The sequence below is a fragment of the Pelophylax lessonae genome (assembly GCF_965119305.1).
Source record: "Pelophylax lessonae genome assembly, chromosome: 7".
In the NCBI taxonomy this organism is placed as follows: Eukaryota; Metazoa; Chordata; class Amphibia; order Anura; family Ranidae; genus Pelophylax; species Pelophylax lessonae.
The window spans coordinates 40,343,174-40,370,734 of record NC_138774.1 but is presented as its reverse complement, the minus strand read 5'-3'; the positions used below and the strand labels follow the sequence as shown (position 1 = coordinate 40,370,734).

Genomic DNA, 27,561 nt, shown 5'->3' with positions numbered 1-27,561 from the left:
ATACCTTTCAGGTGATCGGCTCAGGGTAAGAAACACAGTAACAATATGCTTTAAACATACTTTGCATTAACCTGCTCTTATGTAAATACAAGCAAAAATACACTTGGCACAGGTCTCTGTAATCTTAATAAAGGGAACAGTGCATAACATTTTTTTAACCCTTGCAGGTTTTTTGTTTGCTGTGTAAATATTTAAAATGGACTCACCAGTCCTGTCGCAGGAAACTGCTATAAGCAAGATTCCAATCTTCACTACTCACGGTGAGCATAGCCTTAACCACTTGCCGACCGCCGCACGCCGATCTACGTCGGCGGTCAGCCCCTCACAGGCAAAGTGACGTAGGGCTACGTCACTAGCTTGTGAGGGTCTAGGGAGCACGCGCGCGCGCCGCTGGAGGCGCGCTCCCACTCCCGCGTGGTCACGGACCCCCCCGCGCGTGTGACCGGCGGACCCGATGTCCGCCGGCCACTCTGCGATCGGCGGGGGAGAGGGAGAAAGTCAGGCAGCTTGTGTAAACAAGCTGCCTGTCATTCTCCCCTCTGTATGAGAGCTGATCATATGGATCTACTATGTAGATCCATTGATCACTCTGCATACAGCTGAAGCCACAGCCAATCACAGTTAGAATCACGCCCCTAGGGACACACACAGCCCCTCCCTCTCAAATAAAGTTAACCCCTTCACTACCAGTGTATTTTTACAGTAACAGTGCATATATATAGCACTGATTACTGTAGAAATGTCACTGGTAACCCCAAAAGTGTCAAAAATGTCAGTCAAGGGTCCGATCTGTCCGCCCCAATGTCGCAGTACCGCAAAAAAAAATCGCAGATCGCCGCCATTACGCGTTAAAAAAAAAACCAACAAAAATGACAAAAATCTTTCCCTTAGTCAGTAAACGCAATAACTTTTGCGCAAACCAATCAAAATACGCTTTTTGCGATTTTTTTTACCAAACATAGGTAGCATAAAACAAATTGGCCGAAAATGTTAAAAAATTTTGATTTTTACATTTTTTTGGGGGGGAATTTCATATAAAAAAAAAGGGAAAAATATTGCTATTTTTGCAAAATTGACACTCTTTTTTTGTTTATAGCGTGTGATCAAAAAATCGCACAGGTGATCAAATACCACCAAAAGAAAGCTCTGTTTGTGGGAAAAAAAGGACGCCAAATTCGTTTAGGTACAGCGTCGCACGACCGCGCAATTGTCCGTTAAAGTCACGCAGTGCCGAATCGCAAAATAGCCCCTGGTCGTTTAGCAGCCAAATCCTCCGGGGCTTAAGTGGTTAAACACTTACGTCGGCTAACTTTGCGGTGTTATACCGGGGTGATGCCTCTACCTAGAGGCATCACCCCGGTACCGTTGTTTAGAGCTGGCGGTCGGCTTTCCAGCGTTAACGACCGATGCGCTTGGTCGTTACCCCGGCGAGCAGGAGGGGACGTCCCCCCTCCCTCCTGCCGCCTTCCGCGGCTTTGCCTAGGTCTCCCGTCCCACCGGGAGACCCGAGCACCCAGCCGGCACGTCAGCCGGCTGGATGGAGTCCCGATCAAAGCCGGAAGCAGCTTCAATCGGGTCTCCGATGACGTAACCCGGAGGCTGCTAAAGGCGGCAAATTCAAAAAACGAGTGTATTAAAAAATGCAGTTTGCGGCATTTTGAATACATGGAAGTGTAGTGGAGGGGTCTAGGGACCCTCGATCCCTCCATAAAGAGTACCTGTCATTGCATATTGGTGTCACAAGGGATGTTTACATTGCTTGTGACAGCAATAAAAGTGATCAGATTTCTTTTTTTTTTTAAAACCTGTGATAAAGTTAAAAAAAAAACAAAATAAAATAAATAGGAAAAAAAATAATTAAATTTTAGCTCGCGCACGAAAGAAAACGCATATGGAAGTCGAGCCGCGAATGAAATCACTGTTCAAACCACACATGTGAGGTATCGCCGCGATCGCCAGAGCGTGAGCAATAATTTAAAAAAAGAGCTACACTCTAAATCTAAACTGGTAACCGTTTACATTAAACATTTTTAAAGCGTCGCCTATTGAGATTTCTATTGACCGTAGTTTTGCGCCATCCCACGGATGTGCGCAATTTTAAATCGTAACATGTTGGGTATCTATTTACTCAGCGTGACATCATCTTTCACAATATACAAAATAAATGGGCAAACTTTACTGTTTAGTCTTTTTTAAATGCAATGAAATGTGATTTTTCGTAATTTTTTCCACAAAAATGGCGTTTTAAAGATCGCTGCGCAAATAACGCGTGACAAAAAATATTGCAATTACCGCCATTTTATTCTCCAGAGTCTTTGCTAAAAATATATATATATATATATATATATATATATATATATATATATATATATATATATATATATATAATGTTTGGGGGTTCTAAGTAGTTTTCTAGGAAAAAATACTGATTTTAACTTTTAAACAAAAAGTGTCAGAAATAGGCCTGGTGGGTAAGTGGTTAAAGACCTTCAGGGACAGGGTCCCCTATATAAGAGCGGCCACGGCCTTGGACCTGTAGAGAACCCTGCACGGAGGGGTTTGGTATTCCATGGGTCCGGATACCTGGGTCTAGCGCCTAAAAAGGACAGCGTTAGAGGCAAAACCTCATATCTGCTTCCCGAAGCTCGGGTACCATCCTTTTAGTCCATTGACTGTTTTGGATAGATCCGATAGCTAACCCCTTAGATTCAATGATCTTTGATTGGGGTATGTTAGCATAATCTTCTTTCTTCTTCTTTGAAACATAACAAACATGTGGAGCACCTCTCCACAGTGACCTTCACCTTTTAGACACTGGCGAAAAAACAGATGTTCTTCCTGTGTGTGAGGGGTTATATAGGAGGAACTTTCTGTCTATTGGTTGCCAGTGTCCATTCACCTGTAGGTGGCGTATAACCCAAATAGTTATTATTACCAGCTCTGTGTCCCGTGATGTACGATAAAGAAACCTCTGTACCCACACAAAGCGGTTCAGCGAATCGAGGTCCAGAATTGGACGCACCTTGCCCTTCTTCCTTGGCACCGTGAACAGGTTTGAGTAAAAACCCTGAAACCTGTCCCGCTGAGGAGTCGGGACAATAACGCCCTGTGCAAGAAGATCCTGCACTTCCTCCCTGAGATCAGACAAACGATCCAGAGACAGACAGATATTTGATGTAAAAGACCTGTCAGCTGGGCGAGACCGGAATTCAATCTTGTACCCTGCATGAATCAATTTGTGGACCCATTTGTCTGAAATCAGAGACGTCCAGGGTTCCCGAATGGAACGCAAATGTCCCTTCACCCCTGAACCGGATGAGGGCGTCCCTTCATGCAGAGGAGGACTTGTCCGTCATACCGGACTGACCGGCCTTGGGCTTACCTGACCAAGCCTTCTTGTTTCCTCTGGAGTCTCTGAACGGTTTGCATTTTCCTGCGCACCTGAGGCACGAAAAAGCCCCCTGTGAGCCTTGAAGGAAGGCCCCCGCTTACTGCGAGGCGCCTTACCCTTCGCGGATTGGGGGAGAGGAGTACTCTTACCACCTGTTAGACCTTTGCTTAACTCAACCAAAGAGTCACCAAAAAAAGGCGTTCACCCAAAAAAAGGGAAGATCAGCCACGGCCTTCTTAGAAGCCTGGTCCGCTGACCAGCTCTTTAGTCACACCATGCGGCGTATTGCGACCCCCACCGCAGACACTCTGGCAACCAGAGGGGCCTTGTCCAGGGCCGCATCACACAGGTACACCATGGCCTGGGCCATGTGATCCGCGAGCTCAATTAGAGTTGGAGGAAACGACTCAGCATTCAAGTTGCTCTTAAGCGCCTTGACCCATTAGCATGCGCCTAATGCTCCGCCATTGCTCATTTACGCTATAGTGAAAAACTTCGGGACAAGGAAAAACCTGACCCGACTTCTGGGCTTTGCGGGAGCAGATGACAACCCGCTGTTCCTGACTGTGTAGGCACATCATCTACATGCAATGTCTCCCTTACTGATCAAATCAGTGCTTCCACCAAGCGCGTTCCCGCTCCACAGCTGAGGGAGACTCCTCCTCCTTGTTGGACAGGGATCCCTCAGGGAGGGCAGTGTCCGTGGCAACCACAGCAGGCTTCTGATTCAGAGGACTGAGGGGGCATCGGCCGATTTTGGATAGCAACTTGTAATATCACAAGATCCAGCGTGAACGCCAGAATTTCTACTGCTGCTGTCAGAGACATGAGGGATGACGATCCGGAAGTTCCGGCATGTGCACATATAAAGTCTGATGGGGAATTCATGTCCCGGGACTCCATTTGCAGTTTTAAAGACCCTTTAAATCGCAGCCACAGGATGTACCGCTGTACCGCGCTATACTGCTCTGCCACCGGAGTCCCCCTTTAAGGTTGCAGGAGCAACATGTGCCCTAGGAAAGCCCACCAAGACAGAAGGCCCCTGCACTTTACCCCCTGGAGCAGCAGCGCTGTGTCTGTCTTCAGCTTGCAGAAAAAGCCTGACAGGAAGTGACAAAACAACACTTAGAGGCCGAGCAGTGGCTGTTAACACACAGGCTAACACAAAATGGTGCCTAATGTTAAAGTATAGGAAGCTCAGGGAAAATAGCTGCCGCCCATACAGCGACCATGCCCACACTTAAAAATGGTGGCCGAAAACTGCGCCAAACACACAGGGAGCTAGTAAAAATGGCCGCTGCCCTTACACAGAAGCGGCCTATGCCCACACCTAAGATGGTGACCGAAAACGGCGCCAAGCGTTCAGGACACCCAGGGATGAGGCCACCACGGGAATCCACCATAAGGGACCCCCCCCCCAGGACAAGGTAAAAACCACAATACCCCCCCTCAGGCGTCAGACGCCACTATAGTGCCCCCAGCGGGAGCAGGGAGGGTCAGACCTGTGCTGACAGGCCTGGGGGATCTTTCAGAGGGACACAGCTCTGCTATCCCCAGGAGTGGGCCCACATCACCCCCCACAGAAATCTGTCCCAGGGACACAGGGGGTGTTGCATCACTCACCATACCATGGACCAAGGGGCTCCACTCCGAAACAGCTCGCCTCCCACCCTGACTGGGGGTGCTGCCAGCCAAGAGGGGTACGCTGCAACTCAGGGCATTCCAGGTTGATGCGTCCCGGCGAAGCATCCTTTCGCAAGCTTGTCCCCATTCACCGGGGCTCTGTCATGGCGAAGCATGGGCGGACCACAACCTGCTCACACTCGTTGGCCAGGCTGGGAGATCATAGGGATCTAGATTATCCAGTGCGAAACCTCACTCCGGCTGTCGCTTGTAGTTCACCAGGAGGATTCCCCTGACACTAGCTAGCGATAGTGAGTAAAGAAAAATAAACAAACATTTTCCAAAAGAAAATAAAAACTGAGACCGGAGTCCCAGCAGGGAACCTAGGTCTTACTCCTAAACTAGGCAGCAAGAAACTGATTAGCGAGCACAGTGTGTCTGGGGTAATGTCATGAGGGACAGCCCCTATAGGCGTGTCAGGTGAAAAGTTTCTGAGAAGTTTCACTGCCTAGTCTACTCCTGTAGATGGCGCATTACCCATTGGTGAAGAAACTATGAAGAGCTGCGTCTGTCAGAGAAAGCTAACTTAAAAAAAAATTATCTAGAAAAAAACTTTGCCAGGACCAGAGAACTAGGTCCTTACTCCTAACTAGGCAGATTAAAACGGACATCCATAGGCGTAGCCTGAACGTTTTTTTGCATAGTGTCCGTAGGGGGCAGTATAACCCTACTGATATGGATCAGAGGACTGCGTCCGTCAAAGAACGATAAAGAAACCAGGAATCATAGAGGATTACCAAGCCATGGAGAATGTCAATATGGACTCTCACCTTATAGAGGTATGCTTGGGCCACTAAATCATTCTTGTTAAAATTAGGGACAGGACATTGTTCATATTGAACAGTATGCTGCTTCATGTTAATTAAAGTTACATTAACCGTCATGAGCCTGGTCTGAAGTTACTAAAAGGGGTTCATGTTGGGTTCTGGCGCATCAAACGAGCTTCGGTCTGTAATGCACTACGTAGTATGAAGTAACACAATCCTGCAAAGGGTTAACTCAGTAAGATAAGAAAAAGGGGTGAAGTTACTGTGGGTAACTAAGCAGAAGGACAAGCTCCAACCAACCAGTCATTAGGCATGCTGCCTGGTATGATGATGGGCCCTCTGATAGTGAGGGGGTCGGTAACTTGGCTCCCTCCCAAGCAGTCGCTATCCAGCAGCAACTGGATCCAAACCACGTCACAGAGATCTATGACCTGGTCTCGAGGTACGGGAAGGAAGCCGTTAATGAGTATGCATGAGGTCCACGCTATGTGCTGGGTAGGACCCCATTCTGTTACTAGGAGTGAGGTAACAGAGGTACACTAGACTGGTGGAGTGGGCGCAGGCTCTGCATATCCCTCCTAATGCAACATGCATACAAGTTACAGTGTGTAGAGACATGGGACAAGTAGCTTTCAAAGGAATTCTGTTTGTTTACTACACACAGTGCAAAGGCTCATCTCTAGGTCAGGGAACTGCCTTAACGTTAGATTTTTCACATGACTGCAGTCTCCGCCTGGTCCTGGGCATTGATGAGTGTGCTCCATGTTAGAGGTACCCCCATGTGCACAGGCATAGTAGACCTGCCGCCAAGCTACCTACATAACAGTGGCGGCTGGTGTATATGGGGCGCAGGGGCGCCGCCCCCCTATCCATGCGTCTGGCCCCCTAATCTACATGCAGGGCGTTCATGGAGTGAACATGAGTCCATGGAGTTCAATGGTTTTTTTTTTTTTCTGAAGCATGTGATTAGAGCCAGAGGCTCTAATAGGCTTCAGAAAAGGGTGGGCTCTGCGCCCCGAGTCCACCCATTTGTGTGACAATAGCGAAAGAATATTCACTAGTGTCCCATGGACCCTCTTCCTGGCCAATGGTCTGAGAGCCGTTTGCCGATTGGCTGGAAGGCGAACCCATGCCATTGGCCATGGAGGAGGAGGAGGAGGGAGGACTCGAGGAGACGCGGGGGACTGAGGACTGAGGAGAAGCCGCCGCTGCATGACTCTGATCTTACGAAGGTACGAAGGACTGTGTGCATGCTCTCTTGCAGGCGGCAATGCTAGGGTGTGCGGGCTGTTGTGGTCCGGGGGGGGGGGGGGGTGGTATGGTGTGGTCCGGTCCGTCTGCTCCCCCCCCCCCCGGCCCATGGAGAGCACTAGCCGCCATTGCTACATAAAAGACTGAATTCTGCCGATAATAGGTGAATTCTGTTAAATCCTAAAATGAATACTTGAGACGAATATTCATTTCCCAAATTGCCTTGTCAATCTTTGGTAAATACATCTCTTGGTAGAAGAAATGGTCATGGTATGTTTGATATATTTTATATGACTGCAGAGCCATTTCTGAGGGAGGAATTTATTAATCAAACTGCAATATGTAAAATATTTGTCTCATAAAATGTATCTTTCCTCCCGTTTTGCATTACAATGCTTTGCACCAAAATTGATAAACGCATTTTATCACCTTCAGTCTGGTTGAATCGGCTCATTGCTGTCTTCACGTTTTGCTTGAAAGCGCTCTCCCCAAACCAACCTAGTCGCGTCTCCTCCTCCCAGTATTCAGATCCCAGTTTCTTCATCCACTCAGTCTTGGGAAGATTCTGCCGGGTGTCACTGTTATAATTTGTTATCTCCTGATCATCCACATATCCAACCACAGAGTACACAGGGAGTCCGGATCCCGGAGAGGAGACTCCAGTGATATAATACCGCATAGAGTGACTGTCTGATAGAGAGACATACAGACTGCTAAACATCATACATAGCATAATGTATACAAAAAATAAATACAAATTTTCATTCTGACCCAGACTACTCCCTGAATAGGAACATCAAGTTATGTCTACATTAGTTTTAAGAGAATGTAAAAAATATAGGAGCAGAGGTTTAAGAGTACTATGTATATATATATATATATATATATATACAAACATACATACATACACACAGTATATATATATATATATATATATATATATATATATATATACACACATATATACACACACACATACACACACACACACACACACACACACATATACATGGTCAAATGGTTTTGAACAGCTGACCTAACTGTTAGGGGTAGGCAACCTTGGCTTTCCAGCTGTTGTAGAACTGCAACTCCCATAAGGCACTGCAAGACACTGACAGCCACAGGCATGCCTCCCCAATGCAGAGGCATGATGGGATTTGTAGTTTCAGCACAGCTGGAGAGCCAAGGTTGCCTACCCCTGGGCTAAAGGTTTGAGCACATCCCTCCAATGACAAATTCAGGTGTTTCCAGTGAAGGATACAGTTTATGAAAACCATTAGAAAATGCAGCCCCTCCACTAGAGATATTCCTAAATGCAATCTAATTCAAATAACCTATGGTTATAAAAGTTACATCTATTCATTAGATCAATGTATCCAATAATTTTACAATACACCATTTTTATTTCATTGTATCAAAAACTCACATTTAAAAACACCTAAAATGCTTCCCTAGCCTAGCCTGCACATCTATACATAGCTCCCTAGTAGTGATGGGCTTGATGTTCGAGTCGAACGTAAGGGTGTACATGAACACATGAACAAACGAGGTGCTCGGCGGGAAGTTTGCCTGCTGACAAGCGCTCCATAATGCACTGCGATCTCGCAGTGCATTGATTGCTGATGATTGGCCAAAGCATGCACCTGACTTGTATGCTTTGGCCAATCACATCACAATGTACTGTGAGAGCCATGATTGGCCAAACACTATATAGGGCTGCTTACACGGCAGCCCTGTGTAGGGTGTTAGTGGAGATTAGGCAGGGTAGATAGTGGAACGTGTGTTCAGTCAGTTTAGTGCAGTCAGTGTAGTGTACTAAGAAATTCCTCCCACATTCTATTCACACCTGAACATAGCAGAAACACTGGTGTTTTTTCAAGCGCAAATATGCGTTGCACATAGGAAAGCCCATTCACATGAATGGGCTGCCCTATGAGCAACAAATGCCCCAAAGTAGCTCAATTGTGGATTGCCACATTTTTTCAGTGTGCGTTTGTAGCATGTTTTGTCGTGAGGCAAAAATACACGTCTTTAAAGAGGAAGTAAACCCTCCTCTGCAACTTTTACCAATAGGTAAGCCTATGATAAGACTTACCTATAGGTACTGTAAATATCTCCTTGCACCGTTTAGGAGATATTTAGCTTGCATGCAGCCAGTGACGTCACTGGCGAATGCACTCTGAAGGAATGGCCGCTGGTGCCGTTCCTTCAGAGCACCGCGCCGTGACCGTCGGCTCCCGCGCGCATGCGTGGGAGTGACGAAATCGCGGCTCTGGCCAATCAGATGGCCGGATGCCGCGATCCCGGAAGACGGGCGACATGTTCATGTTCAGGTACAGGTAAGCGGGCTGCACGGCGGGGGCTCGTTCTAAGGTAAGTATTTCATAATGAGCTAGTATGCGATGCATATTATGTGTTTCTCTTTCAGGTTGGAAAAAAAATAAATATTTAATGAGTTTACAACCTCTTTAAAGGAAAAAGTAGTGTTGCGCTATTCTAGATAGATGGTGACAGAGCCTAGGTCTGAGTCTACAGAATGTGAAAATTCAGTTCGCTACAATAGGTATATCAGGCAAAAGAGTAATTTCTGTTGAGTATCAAATTACAATTAATCAAATGTGTACAATTATCTTGATTAGAGGAAAAAATTCTGGTTCGTACCAAAACGCAAATGGAAATTAAATTAAAATTAGAATTATAAAATTATCAAAGTGCACGGTTGTCTTGATTGATTGAAGGTATAACGTGAGTGTTAAAAATAGTGAAATGCCAAATTAATACATTGATAAAATCACTGAATGGTCAACTAAGAATAATAAATGAAAGCTTCTAGTAGTATTTAAGAAAGGAAGTGCATATAAAACCAGTATATTGGCTAGAGTAAGCAGAAATAAATCAAAAATTGTGAAAATACAGTAAATGTTCTAAAAATTAAAACAAGGGTAGGACGTCATTTTAGAAAATATAGACACAGGAATGTGAGCCAGCAGGCTCCACATAGCACAAATGTTCAATTACATGATGTGGTTTTCTGTGTTTAAAGCAGTCTATGGATAGAATAAGCAGATAGTCCAGTACTGCAGCCTACAGCAATTAATTTCCAATGGGGAACTTTCCTCAGTGACCGATGGTAAGTTGTTGCAAGAGGCAAATCTCAGGTAGATATGGCTGTACTAAATTCTTACCTTACAGCTGTAAGGTAACAGCATAAAAGCCGGTGTAGCTAACCGTGTGGTCAGCTACCCTACGCGTATCCCCTGAAGAAGTCACGTGACAGTGACGATACGCGTAGGGTAGCTGACCACACCGGAATTGTTACCGGAGGACTAGCTGGCCATCCCTGCCTTAAATGCTGATCTAAGCCTTTTTAAATGTAAGTTTTAGCGTTTTTTTTTGCTCAATAAAGATTTTAAACTTTTATACTATCGGAGCCTTCTCTCTCCTATACACCTGCCTACAAGTGCCTTACCTGGACCATCCACTAGTGTCAGAGCCCAGGAAGGATACAGCATTCCCAGAGAGTTTTGCCGTGCAAGATCGCGGCACATACAGGAAGATCCCTGCTCACAGACCTGCCCTGGAACCGGCTTTTATGCTGTTACCTTACAGCTGTAAGGTAATGCCCCGTACACACGTGCAGATTATCTGAAGACTTTTGTCTGCAGACTTACCAAAACCATATAATATGAGGTCAAACCTAAACACTTTCAATTTGTATGCAATCCGGCAGGCCCTTGCACTACATAGAAAAGGTAAGTCTGCAGACAAAAGTCTGCAGATAATCTGCACGTGTGTACGGGGCATAAGAATTTAGTACAGCCATATCTACCTGAGATTTGCCTCTTGCAACAACTTACCATCGGTCACTGAGGGAAGTTCCCCATTGGAAATTATTCACTGTAGGCTGCAGTACTGGACTATCCACTTATTCTATCCATACACTGCTTTAAACACTGAAAACCACATCATGTAATTAAACATTTGTGCTACGTGGAGCCTGCTGGCTCACATTCCTGTGTCTATATTTTCTATATTGATGTCCTACCTTTGTTTTAATTTTTAGAACATTTACTGTATTTTCACAGTTTTTGATTTATTTCTGCTTACTCTAGCCCAGGAGTTCCCAAACTGTGGGTCAGGACCCACCGGTGGGTCGGGAGCTGCGTTTGAGTGGGTCGCGCTGAACCGGAAATCACTGAGCGTGGGCCTGCTTAAATTGTGCTGTGCAAGCCCGTGCAAATTACAGAGAGTCAGAGCAGTCAGTTTGCGATGGATTCAAGACCCCGTCCACGCAGTTTACGGAGGCTGGTCTGCATTTCCGGCAAGGAGGATACTTGCATCAGTGAGTACGTATGTGAGCTGTTATATAGGATATGTTCATGGGGTGCAGAGCCAGCTCCTCGTCCTGCTGGCGGCAGCGGTGGTGGCTAGACTGGCGGCGGGATTCTCTCCGCTATAGCGGGCAGAGACGTCAGCCTCGGTGTCATAGGAGGATCAGGTGGTCCAGCAGTGTCAGGAGTTTATGGCAGCTTCTGTGACCCCAGTAGGGGATCTGAAGGAGAAGAGCCAGGACACCAAGACCAGCACAGAGCTCCTCATCATGGAGACTCTGGGTGAGGTGTGCTGGGTCCTGGAGAGGGCAAACAGGGGCTTCACCTTCACTGTGGACCGCTGGGAGAGAAAGGAGGGTGAGTGCCATATAGCCTTCTGATCACTGTCCTGGGGTGGTTGATTTCTGTCCTCTGCCTGCCTTATACTGTCTATGATGGTGCTAATTACTTACAACTCCTCTTATATGCCACAGGTATCTGACCCCTCACTTAGAACACCTGACAAGTGTATTCAATAATAAATTAGAAAGTAGTAATATGATATTTTTAATTTAACATCCCCCTCCCTTTAAAATATGCATTATTATTATTTGCATTTATATAGCGCCAGCAAATTCTGTAGCGCTTTACAATATTCGATTACAAGCAAGAGGGTCCCGAAAAATAACTGTATTCAGAAGTGGGTCTCGGCCCAAAAAAGTTTGGGAAGTCCTGCTCTAGCCAATATACTGGTTTTATATGCACTTCCTCTCTTAAATACTACTAGAAGCTTTAATTTATTATTCTTAATTGACCATTCAGTGATTTTATCAATGTATTAATTTGGTATTTCACTATTTTTAACACTCACATTAAACCTTCCCCTTCAATCAAGACAACCGTGCATATTTGATAATTTTAAAATTATAATTTTAATTTAATTTCCATTTGCATTTTGGTATGAACCAGAATTTTTTCCTCTAATCAAGATAATTGTACACATTTGATTAATTGTAATTTGATACTCAACAGAAATTACTCTTTTGCCTGATATACCTATTGTAGCGAACTGAATTTTCGCATTCTGTAGACTCAGACCTAGGCTCTGTCACCATCTATCTAGAATAGCGCAACACTACTTTTTCCTTAAACAATTTATCTTATTTGACATTAGGAATTTGTCAACCTCTGGTGTCTGCAGCTTTTCTTCACAAGTTCTGATTGCCGAGAGTGACAGCGCGTGGGCACCCCCCCCTTTTATAAAAATACACGTCTGCTAACTGTGATTGGGGTGTCATTAACAATTAGGCTGCATTTACATCTGCATTTTTCTGAATGAATGGCAACCCTCACAGAAAACACCTGCTTTGCTGCAAATTTTAAAAATGCGCTGAAAATACGCATCACGCTTGCGTCGCCATACTGGCAAGACAAGCCTGATGTGTGTATCCAAAACTTTCTTCAAAGCATTTGTTTTCTGTGCAGGTTGCTGCATGTTTGGAAACGCACAGATGAGAATGCAGGCTAAATGGTAAAGCAAACGTGACGAACATTTTGCACATTTTTGAAAAGCATGGCAAAGTGTGAGTTGTCTTGTGGGTTGCTGTGCATTCAGAATTTCGCAGTTGTGAACAAATGGTAAGGCATGTGTGAAGCGTGTTGACGCGTGTTTTCTAAACACACAGCAAAGCTTGAGTTTTCCTGCAGGTTGGCATGCTTTTGGAAACATGAAGATGTGAACAAACGGTAATGCAAGCGACGTAAATGCGTTCCAGTGAGTTTTCGAAACAAATGGCAAAATGTGCGTTTTCCATGTCACTTGGAAATTTGCAAATGAAAATGCAGGCTGAATAGTAATGCAAGCAGGACACGCATTGCTGTGTTTTTTCAAAATGCACAACAAAGCGCACATTTTCTGTGCGGGTTGCTGTGCATTCAGAAACGTGCAGATGCAAATGCAGCCTAAAAAGCCCAGTGAGCGCGATAAGTGTTTGGAGGGTGCTTCTGCATGCTTTTGAAATGCATAGCAAAAGCATGCATTTTCTGTAGGGATTGACCAATTATTGGCAACACCGATATATTTGGGGCTGATATGCACTTTCCCCGATATATCGGAATCTGCCCCTGAAGTTACCGATATTGCTGATATTTCGGAAAGTGCTTGTACCAGAGTGATGCCTGCAGCTAGAGGCATCACCCCGGTACCGGTGTCCATAGCCGACAGTCGGCTGTCTTGTAATGACAACCGATGCGGCTGAGACGCCCCCCAACCGCGGCTCGTCGGGTCTCTTCTTTCTTCTTTTAGGTGAAATCCTCCTCTGTCCTTGCCCCCTCCACCCATGCTGGCATAATATTCCGGTGCAGCTGGGATTATTAGAGATAAAGGGTTGTCGCAGACCCTCATCAAGAAAATCCAAATATGCCCACCCTTTGTGCCCAGCTCTTACATTCATAGAAGCAGTTTTACATCCTCTACAAATTAAATGTGATTGATGAATGGAGGATGGGCACATGATTGAAAAGGACCATCCCGCTAGGGTTGGAGGGCATGGACATAGGAGAATTTCACCTAAAAGAGGCATCAGCACAAAGAACACATCCTACTGACTTAAGTTATGTCCCTTGTGCTGATTGTTCTGGGTTTTTTTTGGCTGCACTAAGGCTACGTTCACATGTAGGCGTTTTGGGTCATTTTTGGGGAGTTTTTCTGCTCTAGGATCAGCTCAAAAAACACCCAACAAGACAAATCCTATTCATTTCAATGGCCCCTGTTCACATCTGAGCGTTTTGACGTTTTAAGCAAAACGCCTAACGCTCAAAAAAGTACATGAGCTTCTTTTTGGGCAGATTACAGGCGTTTTTATTTTTTTCCATTGGTCACCAGTTAACCTAAAAACGCATGCACAAAAACGCCTGTAAAAACGCCTGTAAAATGTCTGTAAAACGCCTGAAAAAACGCCCATAAAAACGCCTGTAAATAGCAACGCCAAGATGTGAACGTAGCCTAAGACCCCGTTCACACAGGGGCGACCCGACTTGCTGGGGCGACCTGTGAAGTCGCGGTGCACGGACTTTATATAATTGAAGTCAATGCAGGTCGCCTCCAGGTCGCCCCAAAGTAGTACAGGACCCTTTTTCTAAGTCGGAGCGACTTGTGTCGTTCCTATTAGAATGGGTCCTGTGCTAATCAATGGCAGGCGACCCACCGCGACTTGTCAGGTGACCAAGTCGCCTGACAAGTCGCGCTAGTGTGAATGGGGACTAGGACTTTAAAGGTGGAGTATCCCCACACTATGGTGTATTCCTTGTAACAGAAAGTGAGATATCTCCTCAGAGAGGATAGGGACAACAGTAGAAGCATGGTAGGGATTTCAATTCTTCACTGCTGTATCTAAACTAGATAAATGTTTTGGCAGAAATTCCACTTTAACGCCATCTTACATATTAACAGTTTACTTGACATCAAGTGAAAATGATTCTAGTGGGGTTGATTTACTAACACTGGAGCACTCAGAATCTGGTGCTGCTGTGCATGGTAGCTAGCTTCTAATTTGTTCAATTAAGCTTTGCCAAAAAAAAATGGAAGCTGATTGGTTTCTTTGCAGAGCTGCACCAGATGTTGCACTCTCCAGGTTTAGTAAATCCCCCCCAATGTGTCAGCCAAGATCAGATATAAAGAAGAAATGGCTGATTGTAAGGATGCCAACATTTCTCTCCACTATCAGCTCCGTACACAAGCTCAATAGAGAGCCTTCAGAGCCGTATTGAAATATGAAGAATCCACGCTTAGGATAATTCTAAGCTTCTAATAAAGTATTTAATACTGGCTGCAGCCCACCTGTGCACTATATTCCTAAGAATATAGTAAAGAATGAAGATAAAGGGAAGGTGTATGGCGCTGCCAAAATATACTGATAGTTCCGTATGTCCAACAAAGGTGCTAAATGTGTATTCAATGTGTGTCTCCACTGTGAATTCTAAATTAATAAAGTGTCAAGTGCATCATGTGTGTGTCAAACAAATGATATAGTAAGTGCAACAATATAAACGATCCAATCCTGTGAAGGGTTTACAGTGGTGCTAAAACCGTGAAGAAATATATAGAGACATAAAAAGTATAAAAATGGGTAAAGAATAGGATGTGAATAAAATGTATAAAAAAATGTGGGTGAAATCTGCCCAAGAAATGAGGAAAAATTGATGAAACTCAATAAAATCAGTTGGGTCCACTTAAATGAACTGTGACCTTATAGCTATACAATAAATAGCATCATATATGACATAGAACTGAGTAAAAAATAGAGTAAAAAATAGGTATACAAATCTTATAAACCACTCTAAAATATGGCAGCAATAGTCCAGGTGTTGTTAAGTCCGTAATAGCTGAAAAAAAAACTAAAAAAGGAGGGTGGTCCCACAATGGAAAAACCCTTCCTAAAATAGGGGAACAGAAAAGTGACTTGAGTGCAGGTGCTCTAACGGCGAATATTTTGGAGGTGCTCAGATGTCAGTGGCAATTCAGTGCTCCCCGCACCCCTTGGACCGCACTCACCAGAGCTGTTCACCCCTGCAGGGGTATCAGGCCTTAGGTATATAATCCTAGTGTGTTTGTGTGGTCCACTGTTCTGCTCAAGTCTTGCGTACCAGGGTCCTTGGCATTGGGGTCCACAGGCACACCGGTGTATATGGGGGGAAGAAAGCTCATATAGAGTAGTACCGCTTTTAAATTACTTTATTAGATTAAAAAATGGGTACACACAAGGAAAAAAGGTTAATCGGCATACAAAAGCAATAGTTGCGCACTTCCGGGACGCTGTGCGTTCCACGGGGCGGATGTGCGTTCCACTTGGGCGGATGTGGCGTGATGACGCTCTACGTACGTTTCGTCCTCTACGTCCCTGCAGGGGTGAACAGCTCTGGTGAGTGCGGTCCAAGGGGTGCGGGGAGCACTGAATTGCCACTGACATCTGAGCACCTCCAAAATATTCCCTGTTAGAGCACCTGCACTCAAGTCACTTTTCTGTTCCCCTATTTTAGGAAGGGTTTTTCTATTGTGGGACCACCCTCCTTTTTTAGTTTTTTTTCAGCTATTACGGACTTACCAACACCTGGACTATTGCTGCCATATTTTAGAGTGGTTTATAAGATTTGTATACCTATTTTTTACTCTATGTCATATATGATGCTATTTATTGTATAGTTATAAGGTCACAGTTCATTTAAGTGGACCCAACTGATTTTATTGAGTTTCATCAATTTTTCCTCATTTCTTGGGCAGATTTCACCCACATTTTTTATACATTTTATTCACATCCTATTCTTTACCCATTTTTATACTTTTTATGTCTCTATATATTTCTTCACGGTTTTAGCACCACTGTAAACCCTTCACAGGATTGGATTGTTTATATTGTTGCACTTACTATATCATTTGTTTGACACACACATGATGCACTTGACACTTTATTAATTTAGAATTCACAGTGGAGACACACATTGAATACACATTTAGCACCTTTGTTGGACATACGGAACTATCAGTATATTTTGGCAGTGCCATACACCTTCCCTTTATCTTCATTCAGAGCCGTATTGTCATCTTCACACAGACAGGACATGGTTGTCACTTCCACAATACTTCTACCTTTATCACTAAACATTGATTTCTAACATTCTATACAACACTTGGAAGAAATACACCCAACTTACATAATTTAATATAGTACATATTGACCTCTACTTACCACAATACACCCCTGATACTCCAAGAATACACAGGATGAGGATGGGCATTGTACTCCTCCAATGTCTAACACATATATAAATTGTCAGATGGAATCCAACACACTCCAAGAAGTTCAGACCAGGAGTCTCAAGGTGAGGCACAGTCATATCTGCAACATGAAATCAACAAAGTATCAGCAAACATACACAACCTAAACGTTTTGGTCTATTTATAGATCATATTAAAGCCACTTTCACATAGGATAGACTAGTAGTTTTAATGGACAAGAAGGTGAATAATAAGCGCACTCCCATAGCTAAAAGAAAAAACTCATCAGGATGGGGCAAAGCCCAATGGTAGACGTGGCGGGGTGTGGCCAAGATCCAGGGTAACCAGGTAGAGATAACAGCGGGAGACAAGGAGGGTGCCGGGACTCTGCATCTTCCGGGTAGGCTTCATGTGGAACCAGCTTGACGCTGCGGTTCAAGCTGGTTCCACACGAAGCCTACCCGGAAGATGCAGTGCCGGCACCCTCCTCGTCTCCCGCTGTTATCTCTGCCTCGTTACCCTGGATCTTGGCCACACTGCGCCACGTCTACCATCGGGCTTTGCCCCATCCTGATGAGCCTTTTCTTTTATCTATGAGTGTGCTATTGTTCACCTTGTCCATTAAAAACTACTGCACTTAAAGGCGCTCTTCTTGTTTTCTTTTTTACCCTAACCTACAGAGTTGACTTCACTCTATCGAAGAGCTTGCCCTTGCTGCATACCACCCATCAGGCCACTTGGAGTTTATTCATCCTTTATCTATGGACCTTTGTTAATGGACTAATGGTCATTCATTTATATGTTTTTTCATTTTGCCCCATCCTGTCTAAATACCTGGAGCGCCAACACTAACCCGTTTTATCTCTGTTTATGCAGAGTGGACATACACATAGCCCACCCTGCTCTTTGGGCGGCCAGGTGTTAACCAACTGACTGCCCTCAGATCTGATCCACTAGACAGAAGGGGATCCCTTTCCATTTTATAGTGTACTGGATCGGATATAGGAGGGTGTAAACACAAGTCCGTTTACATCCACAGCTCCACAGAGAAGAATGGAGAGTCCAATTGTGTCCACCTAAAAAATAGATAATTTCCCATTTTAGCCTCAGGGCTCATTCACATTAGCATTAACCATTTGCCTACTGGGCACTTAAACCCCCTTCCTGCTCAGGCCAATTCTCAGCTTTCAGCGCTGTCACACTTTGAATGACAATTGCGCAGTCAAGCAACACTGTACCCAAATTACATTTTTATCAAACAAATAGAGCTTTCTTTTGGTGGTACTTACTAACTACTGGGTTTTTTATTTTTTTTGCTGAACAAAAAAAAAAAAACAACAACATTTTTATAGTTTGTTATAAAATTTTGCAAACCGGTAATTTTTTTCCTTCATTGATATGCGCTGATGAGGTGGAACTGAAAGGCTGAACTGATGGGTGGCACTGATGGGCGGCACTGAAGGGCACTAATAGGTGGCACTAATGGGTGGCACGGATGGCAGGGTTCATACACATTTTTACCAATAAAATTCCATGACTTTTCCATGACTTCACATAAATATTCATGACCTAATGTTTCATGAAATGTCTATGTATTCATGTTAAATAAGAAGAAAATCCATGTCACGCCCAGCATATTTTTACTAAAATAAATGACAAGCTTTGTAGTGTACAGTACCTCTGCAGTTAGGATTTCGTTTCTGGATACAGCGTGACTCAAAATGGTCCCCTGTTTTACAGTGAATGAGACGGAAGCACCGCTGCTGCAGCTGGGAGCCGGTGTCACTTCAGGCGCACGAGTGAAAAAGCCAGCGATCGGATTGGAAGCTGTCGAGCACGCAGCTGCAGACTAGTGCTTTGCACCTTTAGCGTGGCTAGACAGCGCTGCCTCTCCCATGTTCGAAATGTCAAACGTTTTACGACACACACTGTACACTTAGCACGTCCTGGGTGCTGATCTTTCTCCAGCCACCTCTCATACTTTTCATCATGAAGCCATACATTTTTAACCACTTAAGCCCCGGAAGATTTTACCCCCTTCCTGACCAGGGCCTATTTAGCGATTCGGCACTGCGTTACTTTAACAGACAATTGGGCGTCGTGCGACGCTGTACCTAAACGAATTTGACGTCCTTTTTTTCCCACAAACAGAGCTTTCTTTTGGTGGGATTTGATCACCTGTGCGATTTTTTGATCATGCGCTATAAACAAAAAAAGAGCGTCAATTTTGCAATAATAACAATATTTTTCAAATATTTTTATATGAAATTCCCCCCCAAAAAATGTAAAAAAAATGTAAAAATCTAAATTTTTTAACATTTTAGGCCAATTTGTTTTATGCTACATATGTTTGGTAAAAAAAAAAAAAAAAAAAAAAAAAAAAAAAGGGAAATATTTTTGTCATTTTTGTTGTTTTTTTTTTTAACGAGTAATGACGGCGATCTGCGATTTTTTTTGTGGGACTGCGACATTGCGGCGGACAGATCGGACCCTTGACTGACATTTTTGACACTTTTGGGGTTACCAGTGACATTAGTACAGTAATCAGTGCTATACATATGCACTGTTACTGTAAAAATGACACAGGCAGGGAAGGAGTTAACTTTATTTGAGAAGGAGGGGTTAAGTGTGTCCCTAGGGGCGTGCTTCTAACTGTGATTGGATGAGGCTTGAGGTGTAAGAACAGTGGTCAACGGTCCTACATAGCAGAACCGTATGATCTCCATTCTAATGCCTTGTACACACGCATCGATTATTGGCCGGGAATTTTCGGCCAACGTCCGATCGGCCGATTTTCGGCTTGTTAGTATGATGCTTTCGACAACCGACTCCGACTTTTCGGCCGAAAAAAATCTGGTGTGCAGGATATAAATTTTTTGTTGGCCGTCAACATAACGGCCGATTTTCGTGAAGTCAGTACAGATTTCGGCAGACAAAAATCTGATGAGCAAGACTGGGCATGCTCAGAGAAGAAAAAACACACGGAAAGTAAACCATCACATGACATCACTTCTGAAGTTGATTTTTGTTGGCCAAGAAAATTTGTGTGCAGTCTAGAGCACATTTCAACCAACACAACAACACTGGACAAAAGACGGCCGATCGGTCGGCCAATAATCATTGCGTGTGTACGAGGCATTACACAGGGAAGAATGATAGGTGGCTTTGTTTACATTAGCCGCCTGCCTTTCTCCCGCTGTAACGGACAATTGCGAGTGCCCGGCGGACATCGGGTCCGCCGCTCACACGCGCGGGGGGGGTCCGTGAGCGAGCGGGAGCGCGCCTCCGGCGGCGCGCGCTCGCTCCCTAGAGGCTCACAGGCTAGCGACGTAGACTTACGTCACTTTGCCTGTGAGGGGCTGACTGCCGACGTAAATCGTCGTTAGGCAGTCGGCAAGTGGTTAAAGCTGCATTTCCCTGGCATTACTACACTGTGAACACACTAACTTTACCTGAAACTGTGTTACCCCCATAAAGTTAACTATTGTAATTTGACCAATATACTGGAGAAAGAAGATTAATGGGCGCTCCTGCTTGGGGATAAAACGGAATTTTTGTAAAATCTTACCTGTAAAATTCCTTTCTCTGAGTCCTCCGACAGTCGCCGCCTCTTCATATTCGTCACATATGGGGTATTAGACTTTGCTCCGAAGGAGTAGCTAGGCAACAGAATATGTTAACAATAAAGCTTTAACATATCCCACCCTCAAGGGGTGGTCCCCTCAGTCAATACCCTCCTACTTCCTGCAACCATATCTCAGTTTTAGTGGAATAGCAGTAGAGTATACATTCAAACCCCAAAAGAGGGGCGGGGGCGGCGACTGTCGGAGGACTCAGAGAAAGGAATTTTACAGGTAAGATTTTACAAAAATTCCGTTTTCTCTTACGTCCTCCGACAGTCGCCGCCTCTTCATATTCGTCACATATGGGGACGTCCCCAAGCAGTGCAAACATGAGGGGTGGGAAACGCATCCGCGCCGAAAGGCAACGCAGTCTCCACATCAAAGAAAGGAACCTTACCAAAGGAAGGAAACCAGCTGGGCAACAGCAAAAATAAGTGCTCAACAGGAGCAACAACCCAGGAAAAGACAAAAAAACCAGGGGATACAAAAAAACTATCCCAACAGCCAGGAGTCCCCAACAAGGGACCCTATGGAACAGCCGCACTAAGAACCTTGCGGCCAAAGGAAGCATCCGCCGATGCCTGAACATCTACTTTGTAGAATTTTGTGAAAGTGTGCACGGTCGACCAAGTCGCCGCCTTACACACCTGGGCTACAGAAGCCCCATGACGGCAGGCCCAAGACGTACTCAGAGATCTAGTAGAGTGCGCCTTCACAGGCACAGGGGGAACCTTCCCCTGCAAGGCATAGGCCTGTTCAATGGTCTGCCTGATCCATTTGGCGATGGTAGAGGCCGAAGCCGCCATGCCCTTCCGAGGACCCTCTGGAAGAACAAACAAGGAGTCCGTCCTACGAAAAGACTCAGTCGATTTAAGGTAAACCCTTATCGCCCGAACAACATCCAGAGAGTGCAATCTCACCTCCTTTGGATGTTTAGGCTTCGTGCACAATGAAGGCAAAACAATATCCTCGTTAAGATGGAATTCCGAAACTCGTTTCGGCAGAAAAGAAGGATTAGGTCGCAAGACCACCTTATCCAAATGAACAACCAGGTACGGAGACTTGCAGGACAAAGCCGCCAGTTCCGACACTCTGCGAGCCGAAGTGATCGCCACCAAAAAGGCGACCTTTTTGGACAACATAGACAACGAGATCTCCCTGATCTGTTCAAAAGGAGCACGTTGTAACACAGATAGAACGAGATTCAAGTCCCAAGGGGGCAAAGGATCCCTCCTAGGAGGAACCAGATGCCGCACACCCTGAATAAAAGTGCCAACCAAGGAGTTGGAAGCCACGGGACGTTGAAACAGAACGGCCAGCGCAGACACCTGACCCTTTAACGTAGCCAGCGCCAAACGCTGATCGACACCCGTCTGAAGGAAAGACAGCACACGGGAAACCGAGTACGTGCGGGGTGAAAACCCCCTGGACTCACACCAGGCAAAATAGGCCTTCCAAGTACGGTAATAAACCTTCCCCGAGGAAGACTTCCTCGCGTTGATCAAAGTATGAACGACCTCTGGAGAGAGACCCTTCTCCTTCAGGACCTCGGTCTCAACAGCCAGGCCGTCAAAGCCAGCGACTGTAAAGCAGGATGGTAAATCGGTCCTTGAGACAGTAGATCGTCTCGAAGAGGCAGACGCCAAGGGGCGTCGACCGCCAGATTCACGAGGTCTGCGTACCAGGACCGGCGAGGCCAGTCCGGTGCCACAAGAATCACTGTGCTGCGTTCCGAGTGTAACCTGCGAAGGAACCTGGACAGCAACTGAATCGGTGGAAACGCGTACATCAGCCTGTACTGATGCCACGGGGCCACTAACGCGTCCGACGCGTCTGCCCGAGGGTCGCGCGTCCTTGCCACGAACCTCTTCACCTTGTAGTTGAGGCGAGACGCGAACAGGTCCACATCTGGAAGATCCCACTTCGCGCACAACATCTGGAAGACAGCCGGGTGGAGAGACCATTCCCCCTGATCCAGGGTCTGGCGACTCAGATAGTCCGCCTGCCAGTTCTCCACTCCCGGAATGTGAACCGCCGTTATCGCCGGGACATGAGTCTCGGCCCAAGACAGAATGTCGGCCACTTCTCGAGCCGCTCGGGCACTCCTGGTGCCCCCTTGGTGGTTGATGTAGGCCACCGCCGTGGCATTGTCCGTCTGCACCCGAACCGGGCAGCCCTGCAGCCGGTCCGTCCAGCGATGAAGACAGAGCCTTATCGCACGCAATTCCAGAATGTTGATCGGGAGGGAAGACTCCCCCTCCGACCAGGTCCCCTGGGCGGACAGAACGCCCAGAACACCACCCCAGCCCGACAGGCTGGCATCCGTGGTGATTATCGTCCACGAGATCGGACGAAACGACTTGCCCCCGGACACCAACGGGGACTGGAGCCACCACAGAAGGTTTTCCCTGGTGCGATGACTCAACGAGATCTGAAGATCCAGAGATTGAGGTCGCCCGTCCCACTTGGACAGGATCTCCGCTTGGAGACCCCGCGTGTGAAACTGCGCGAAAGGAATCGCCTCGAAGGCCGAGACCATCAATCCCAGACATCTCATACACGTCCGCAGAGACGAGTGTGGAACGTCCCTGAGGGACCTGACTTCCTCCTGAAGAGTCCTGAGTTTGTCTTCCGGCAGGAAGACCTTCGCCTGCACCGAGTCCAGTATCATTCCCAGATAGGGGAGACGAACCGACGGACTCAGTGTCGACTTTGGAACATTTATCGTCCAACCAAACTCCTGCAGAGTTTGCATTGTGACAGACAGGTCCTTCTCCAGACCCTGTCTGGTCACAGACCGAACCAGAATGTCGTCCAGATACCCCAGGACAGAAATGCCCTGGGCCCTCAATAATGCCAGAACCGGTGCAAGCACCTTGGTGAAGACCCGCGGAGCCGAGGCGAGACCAAAGGGCAACGCCACGAACTGGTAGTGATCCTCCGCAATGGCAAATCGAAGGTATCTCTGATGACCCTCGAATATGGGGATGTGAAGGTACGCATCCTTCAAATCGATGGAGGCCATGAATTCCCCCGGAACCAGGGCAGCCACCACCGAGCGCAGGGATTCCATGCGGAACTTGCGAACCCGCACAGAGCGGTTCAGAGCCTTCAAGTCCAGAATCGGACGAACCTTGCCCTCCTTCCTGGGCACGGTGAACAGATTGGAATAAAACCCCCGAAATCTGTCCCGATGAGGCACCGGAACCACCACTCCCTGAGCCCTCAGGTCCCGCACCGCCAGGTGCAGATCCCGCAGGCGCTCTGGAGACAGTTGAAGATTTGAGGGAAAAAATCTGCTCTCCGGCCGAGAGAGAAACTCGATCTTGTAACCAGATCGAACGATTTCCAGAACCCATCTGTCCCGCACACGGGCCAACCAGGGCTGAAGAAAACCGAGCAAGCGTCCCCCCACCCCAAAACTGGGTGAGGGCGCCCCTTCAGGCCGAACTGTTATGGGCAGCAGGTCCGGATTGGCCGGACTTCTGTTTCCCAGACCAGGGCTTCTTCTGAGAGCCTTGGCCTTTGAACGGTTTGCCCTTGTAGTGCGGCCGAAAGGCACGAAAGGACCCCTGAGGGGGCCGAAAATTTGCATGCTTCTTCCCAGAAGCCCCCTTAGCCTTGGAGAAATGGGGCAAGAGAGTGCTCTTACCCCCGGTGATCCCCTTAATCAACACATCCAGGGACTCCCCAAAAAGGCGAGACCCATCATAAGGTAGATTGGCTAAGGTCTTACGTGAAGATTGGTCCACCGACCAACATTTCAACCAAACCAGGCGGCGAGACAACACCGCCACGCTGTGCACACGTGCAGCCAACGGAATCAGGTCCAGGTCCGCATCACACAGATACATGACACCCTGGTGGATCTGATCCACCATATCCAGGGTCGCCGGTGAGGCCGAATCGGCCACTAGGACGCGCCTAAGCATCTGCGTCCAACTTGCGATCGCCTGGGCCGCCATGAGAGAAGCAAACAGAGCCTTAAGCATAGAGCCCGTAACAGAATAAGTATGACGGGCAAGAGACTCCAGTCTCCTATCCGTGGCATCACGGAAAACAGGGGAACCCTCTGCAGGAATCGCAGTGGCTTTGTTCAAAACCGCAATTGCATGATCCACTGGCGGAGGCACACACCACCGTTCATCAGTGGCAGGCGAGAAAGGATAACGCAGCTTGAATTTACTTGGTACCGCAAAAGGCTTGCGCAGATCGCGCCATTGATCCTTAACAGCGCGCTGAAAATCAGCATTGCAGGGAAAAACCTGCGGCGTCCTGCGTTTTCTCTGCGTCCCATAAGCCGCCAAAGCAGCGGGGGGACACACTTCGTCCTGCAAACGTAGCGTCTGCTTAATGGAAGCAATCAACTCATCCATGATTGCAAGCTCTTCAGGCGAGCCAGGGGGAGAATTATCAACCCCCTCAACTTCAGCCTCTACCTCAGACCCCACTAGATCAAGAGAGGAGCGGGACCCCGATAGGGGGGTCCCTGCCAGAACAGCCCCATCACCTTCACCCTCAGAATCAGAGGACAGAGCAACTCTGGGCCGTTTAGTAGATTGAGCAGCCACCAGCATTTGCACCTGGGCAGCAAGGCCAGCCACAATAGTGGCTAAATCCCCCCCTGGGGGGGAAACAGCGGTCCCCTGGCTTTCCACCAATACTGTAGGAAACTTGCCCTCCTGAGAATCCATTGCCCCTGTAATGCCAGACAACCAAGGGTTAACTGCCCCCTTTTAGCAAGCGCGGCAAGCGCAGCCCACCGCACCACACTCAGGCACAATGAGACCCCCACAGGGAATATACAAACTGAGTACAGGCAATGGATAACAAGAACAGAAGGATAAAACCTGAGGAGACCCCGCTGCTGCTGCTGCCTCGATCGGTGTTCCAGGAGAGAGGAAGTGATGCTGCCAGGGCGCTCTATGTAAGCCTATGGAGGCTACAAGAAAATGGCCGCCGTGCATGTAAACCATGCGGCCGGAGCGGGCGCCGGTAAAATGGCGTCGTTTGGCGCCGAAAACGCCGCTCCACAGTGCATAAAAAACACACACATTACATCCCAATATAAGGATACATGTTAGATCGCCGCAGCGATCGATGTATATGCCCAAACATGCCAAGAAAAAACATGCCCCACAGCACACAGCTTCTCACACTGCCCAGCCTGACACACACAGTGTCATACAGCTCCCCCCCCCCCCCTTGCAGCCCACAGCATGCAGCCGAGAGATAGGGAGACAAGCAGTGTGATTAAAGGCAGGTTACACAGTCCCAGACTGAGACCCCCCCAGACAGACAGGTCCCCACATAAATACACTTACCTCACATGGCATGGGGAACCAGCACAGGCGAACAAGCCGCTGCACATGAGGCAGGGAGAGTCGCAATTCAAGACGCACATAATGGAGGTTAAGAAACCGCACAGCGTCCGGTGAGGTAGCCACCTCACCAATCATCCCTGCATCGAACAGGGATGGGTCGTTCACTGTGCCAGGAGCGTTACCTGGCTGAACGCTCGATGGCAGACTGGGAAGCTACTGACCCACGACCTGCGACCAGGGGGATCAGCCCGAGACCCAGTCCGCATGATCCTCTTCGTCCGAAGAACTAACTAATGCTGACAAAAATAACAGCTAAGTAAAGGTAGAGAGAAAACTCAAACAAAATATTAAAAAGAAGAAAGAGTCTGGGACAAAAAGTCCCAGCACAGAGAGAGCCAGCCACTCCTGACAAGCTAGACATTAAAACTGAGATATGGTTGCAGGAAGTAGGAGGGTATTGACTGAGGGGACCACCCCTTGAGGGTGGGATATGTTAAAGCTTTATTGTTAACATATTCTGTTGCCTAGCTACTCCTTCGGAGCAAAGTCTAATACCCCATATGTGACGAATATGAAGAGGCGGCGACTGTCGGAGGACGTAAGAGAAAGCTTCAGTTCAGGCAGTCATGATGGAAGTGCAGCTGGACTGGTATGGATGGCACAGATGCACAAATGCGGCGCTTACTCTTTGTTAGGCCGAAGCCACAGTCCCACGAACAGGCAGAAAAGACAGAAAGGTGCCACTCAGTGGAGCAGATGCTTAATAATTTTATTGACACATTTTACATGGAGTAAGCGTCTATCTGCATAGGAGGTAGGCGTCCTTCCGGGTCCACTGTTTTTCCCTGAGACCGGCCAGCAGCAGCCAAGAGATAACACTAGAGAACCAATCAGGGCACTCACTTCTGATCGAGGCAGCGGTGAACCGCATAGTCACTGGAGGGCCGCATGAATGTGATGACGCGGGATGGCGGTAACCGGTTTCGGAGCATGCGTGAACAGCTCCTTGAAGGAAACCGGTTACCGCCATCCTGCGTTATCATGCGGCCCTTCAGTGACTATGCGCTTCACCGCTGCCTCGATCAGAAGTGAGTCCCCTGATTGGTTCTCTAGTGTCATCTCTCGGCTGCTGCTGGCCAGTCTCAGGGAAAAACCGCGGACCCGGAAGGACGCCTATCTCCTATGCAGATAGACGCTTAGCCTGGGTTCACACTAGTGATGGAAAGTTTGATTCTTTTAAAAGAATCGGTTCATTTCAAACTACTCACTGAAATGAACCGATTCATGAATCAAATCTTCAGTTCACTTGCTGAGTCTGCTGACAAGCAAGTGAACCGAAGCTCCCACTCAACCCGAAGTAAGGGTGAGTGCCGGTGTTCTAGAATTTCATCGGACCCATGAAAATTCCGGACCCTCATCACTTCCGGTGACACTACGTC

General features: G+C 46.9%; 1 protein-coding gene across 3 annotated transcripts in view; it reads right to left on the bottom strand.

The window, feature by feature from the left end:
* LOC309559451 (class I histocompatibility antigen, F10 alpha chain-like) overlaps positions 1-27,561 on the bottom strand; it is a 751,751-nt gene that overhangs the window by 691,439 nt on the left and 32,751 nt on the right. For all 3 annotated transcript variants that reach the window (XM_082262719.1, XM_082262718.1, XM_082262721.1), the window contains exon 2: positions 7,522-7,782. In XM_082262719.1, coding sequence (XP_082118845.1) covers positions 7,522-7,782 — 261 coding nt within the window. The remainder of the gene's footprint in view (positions 1-7,521; positions 7,783-27,561) is intronic.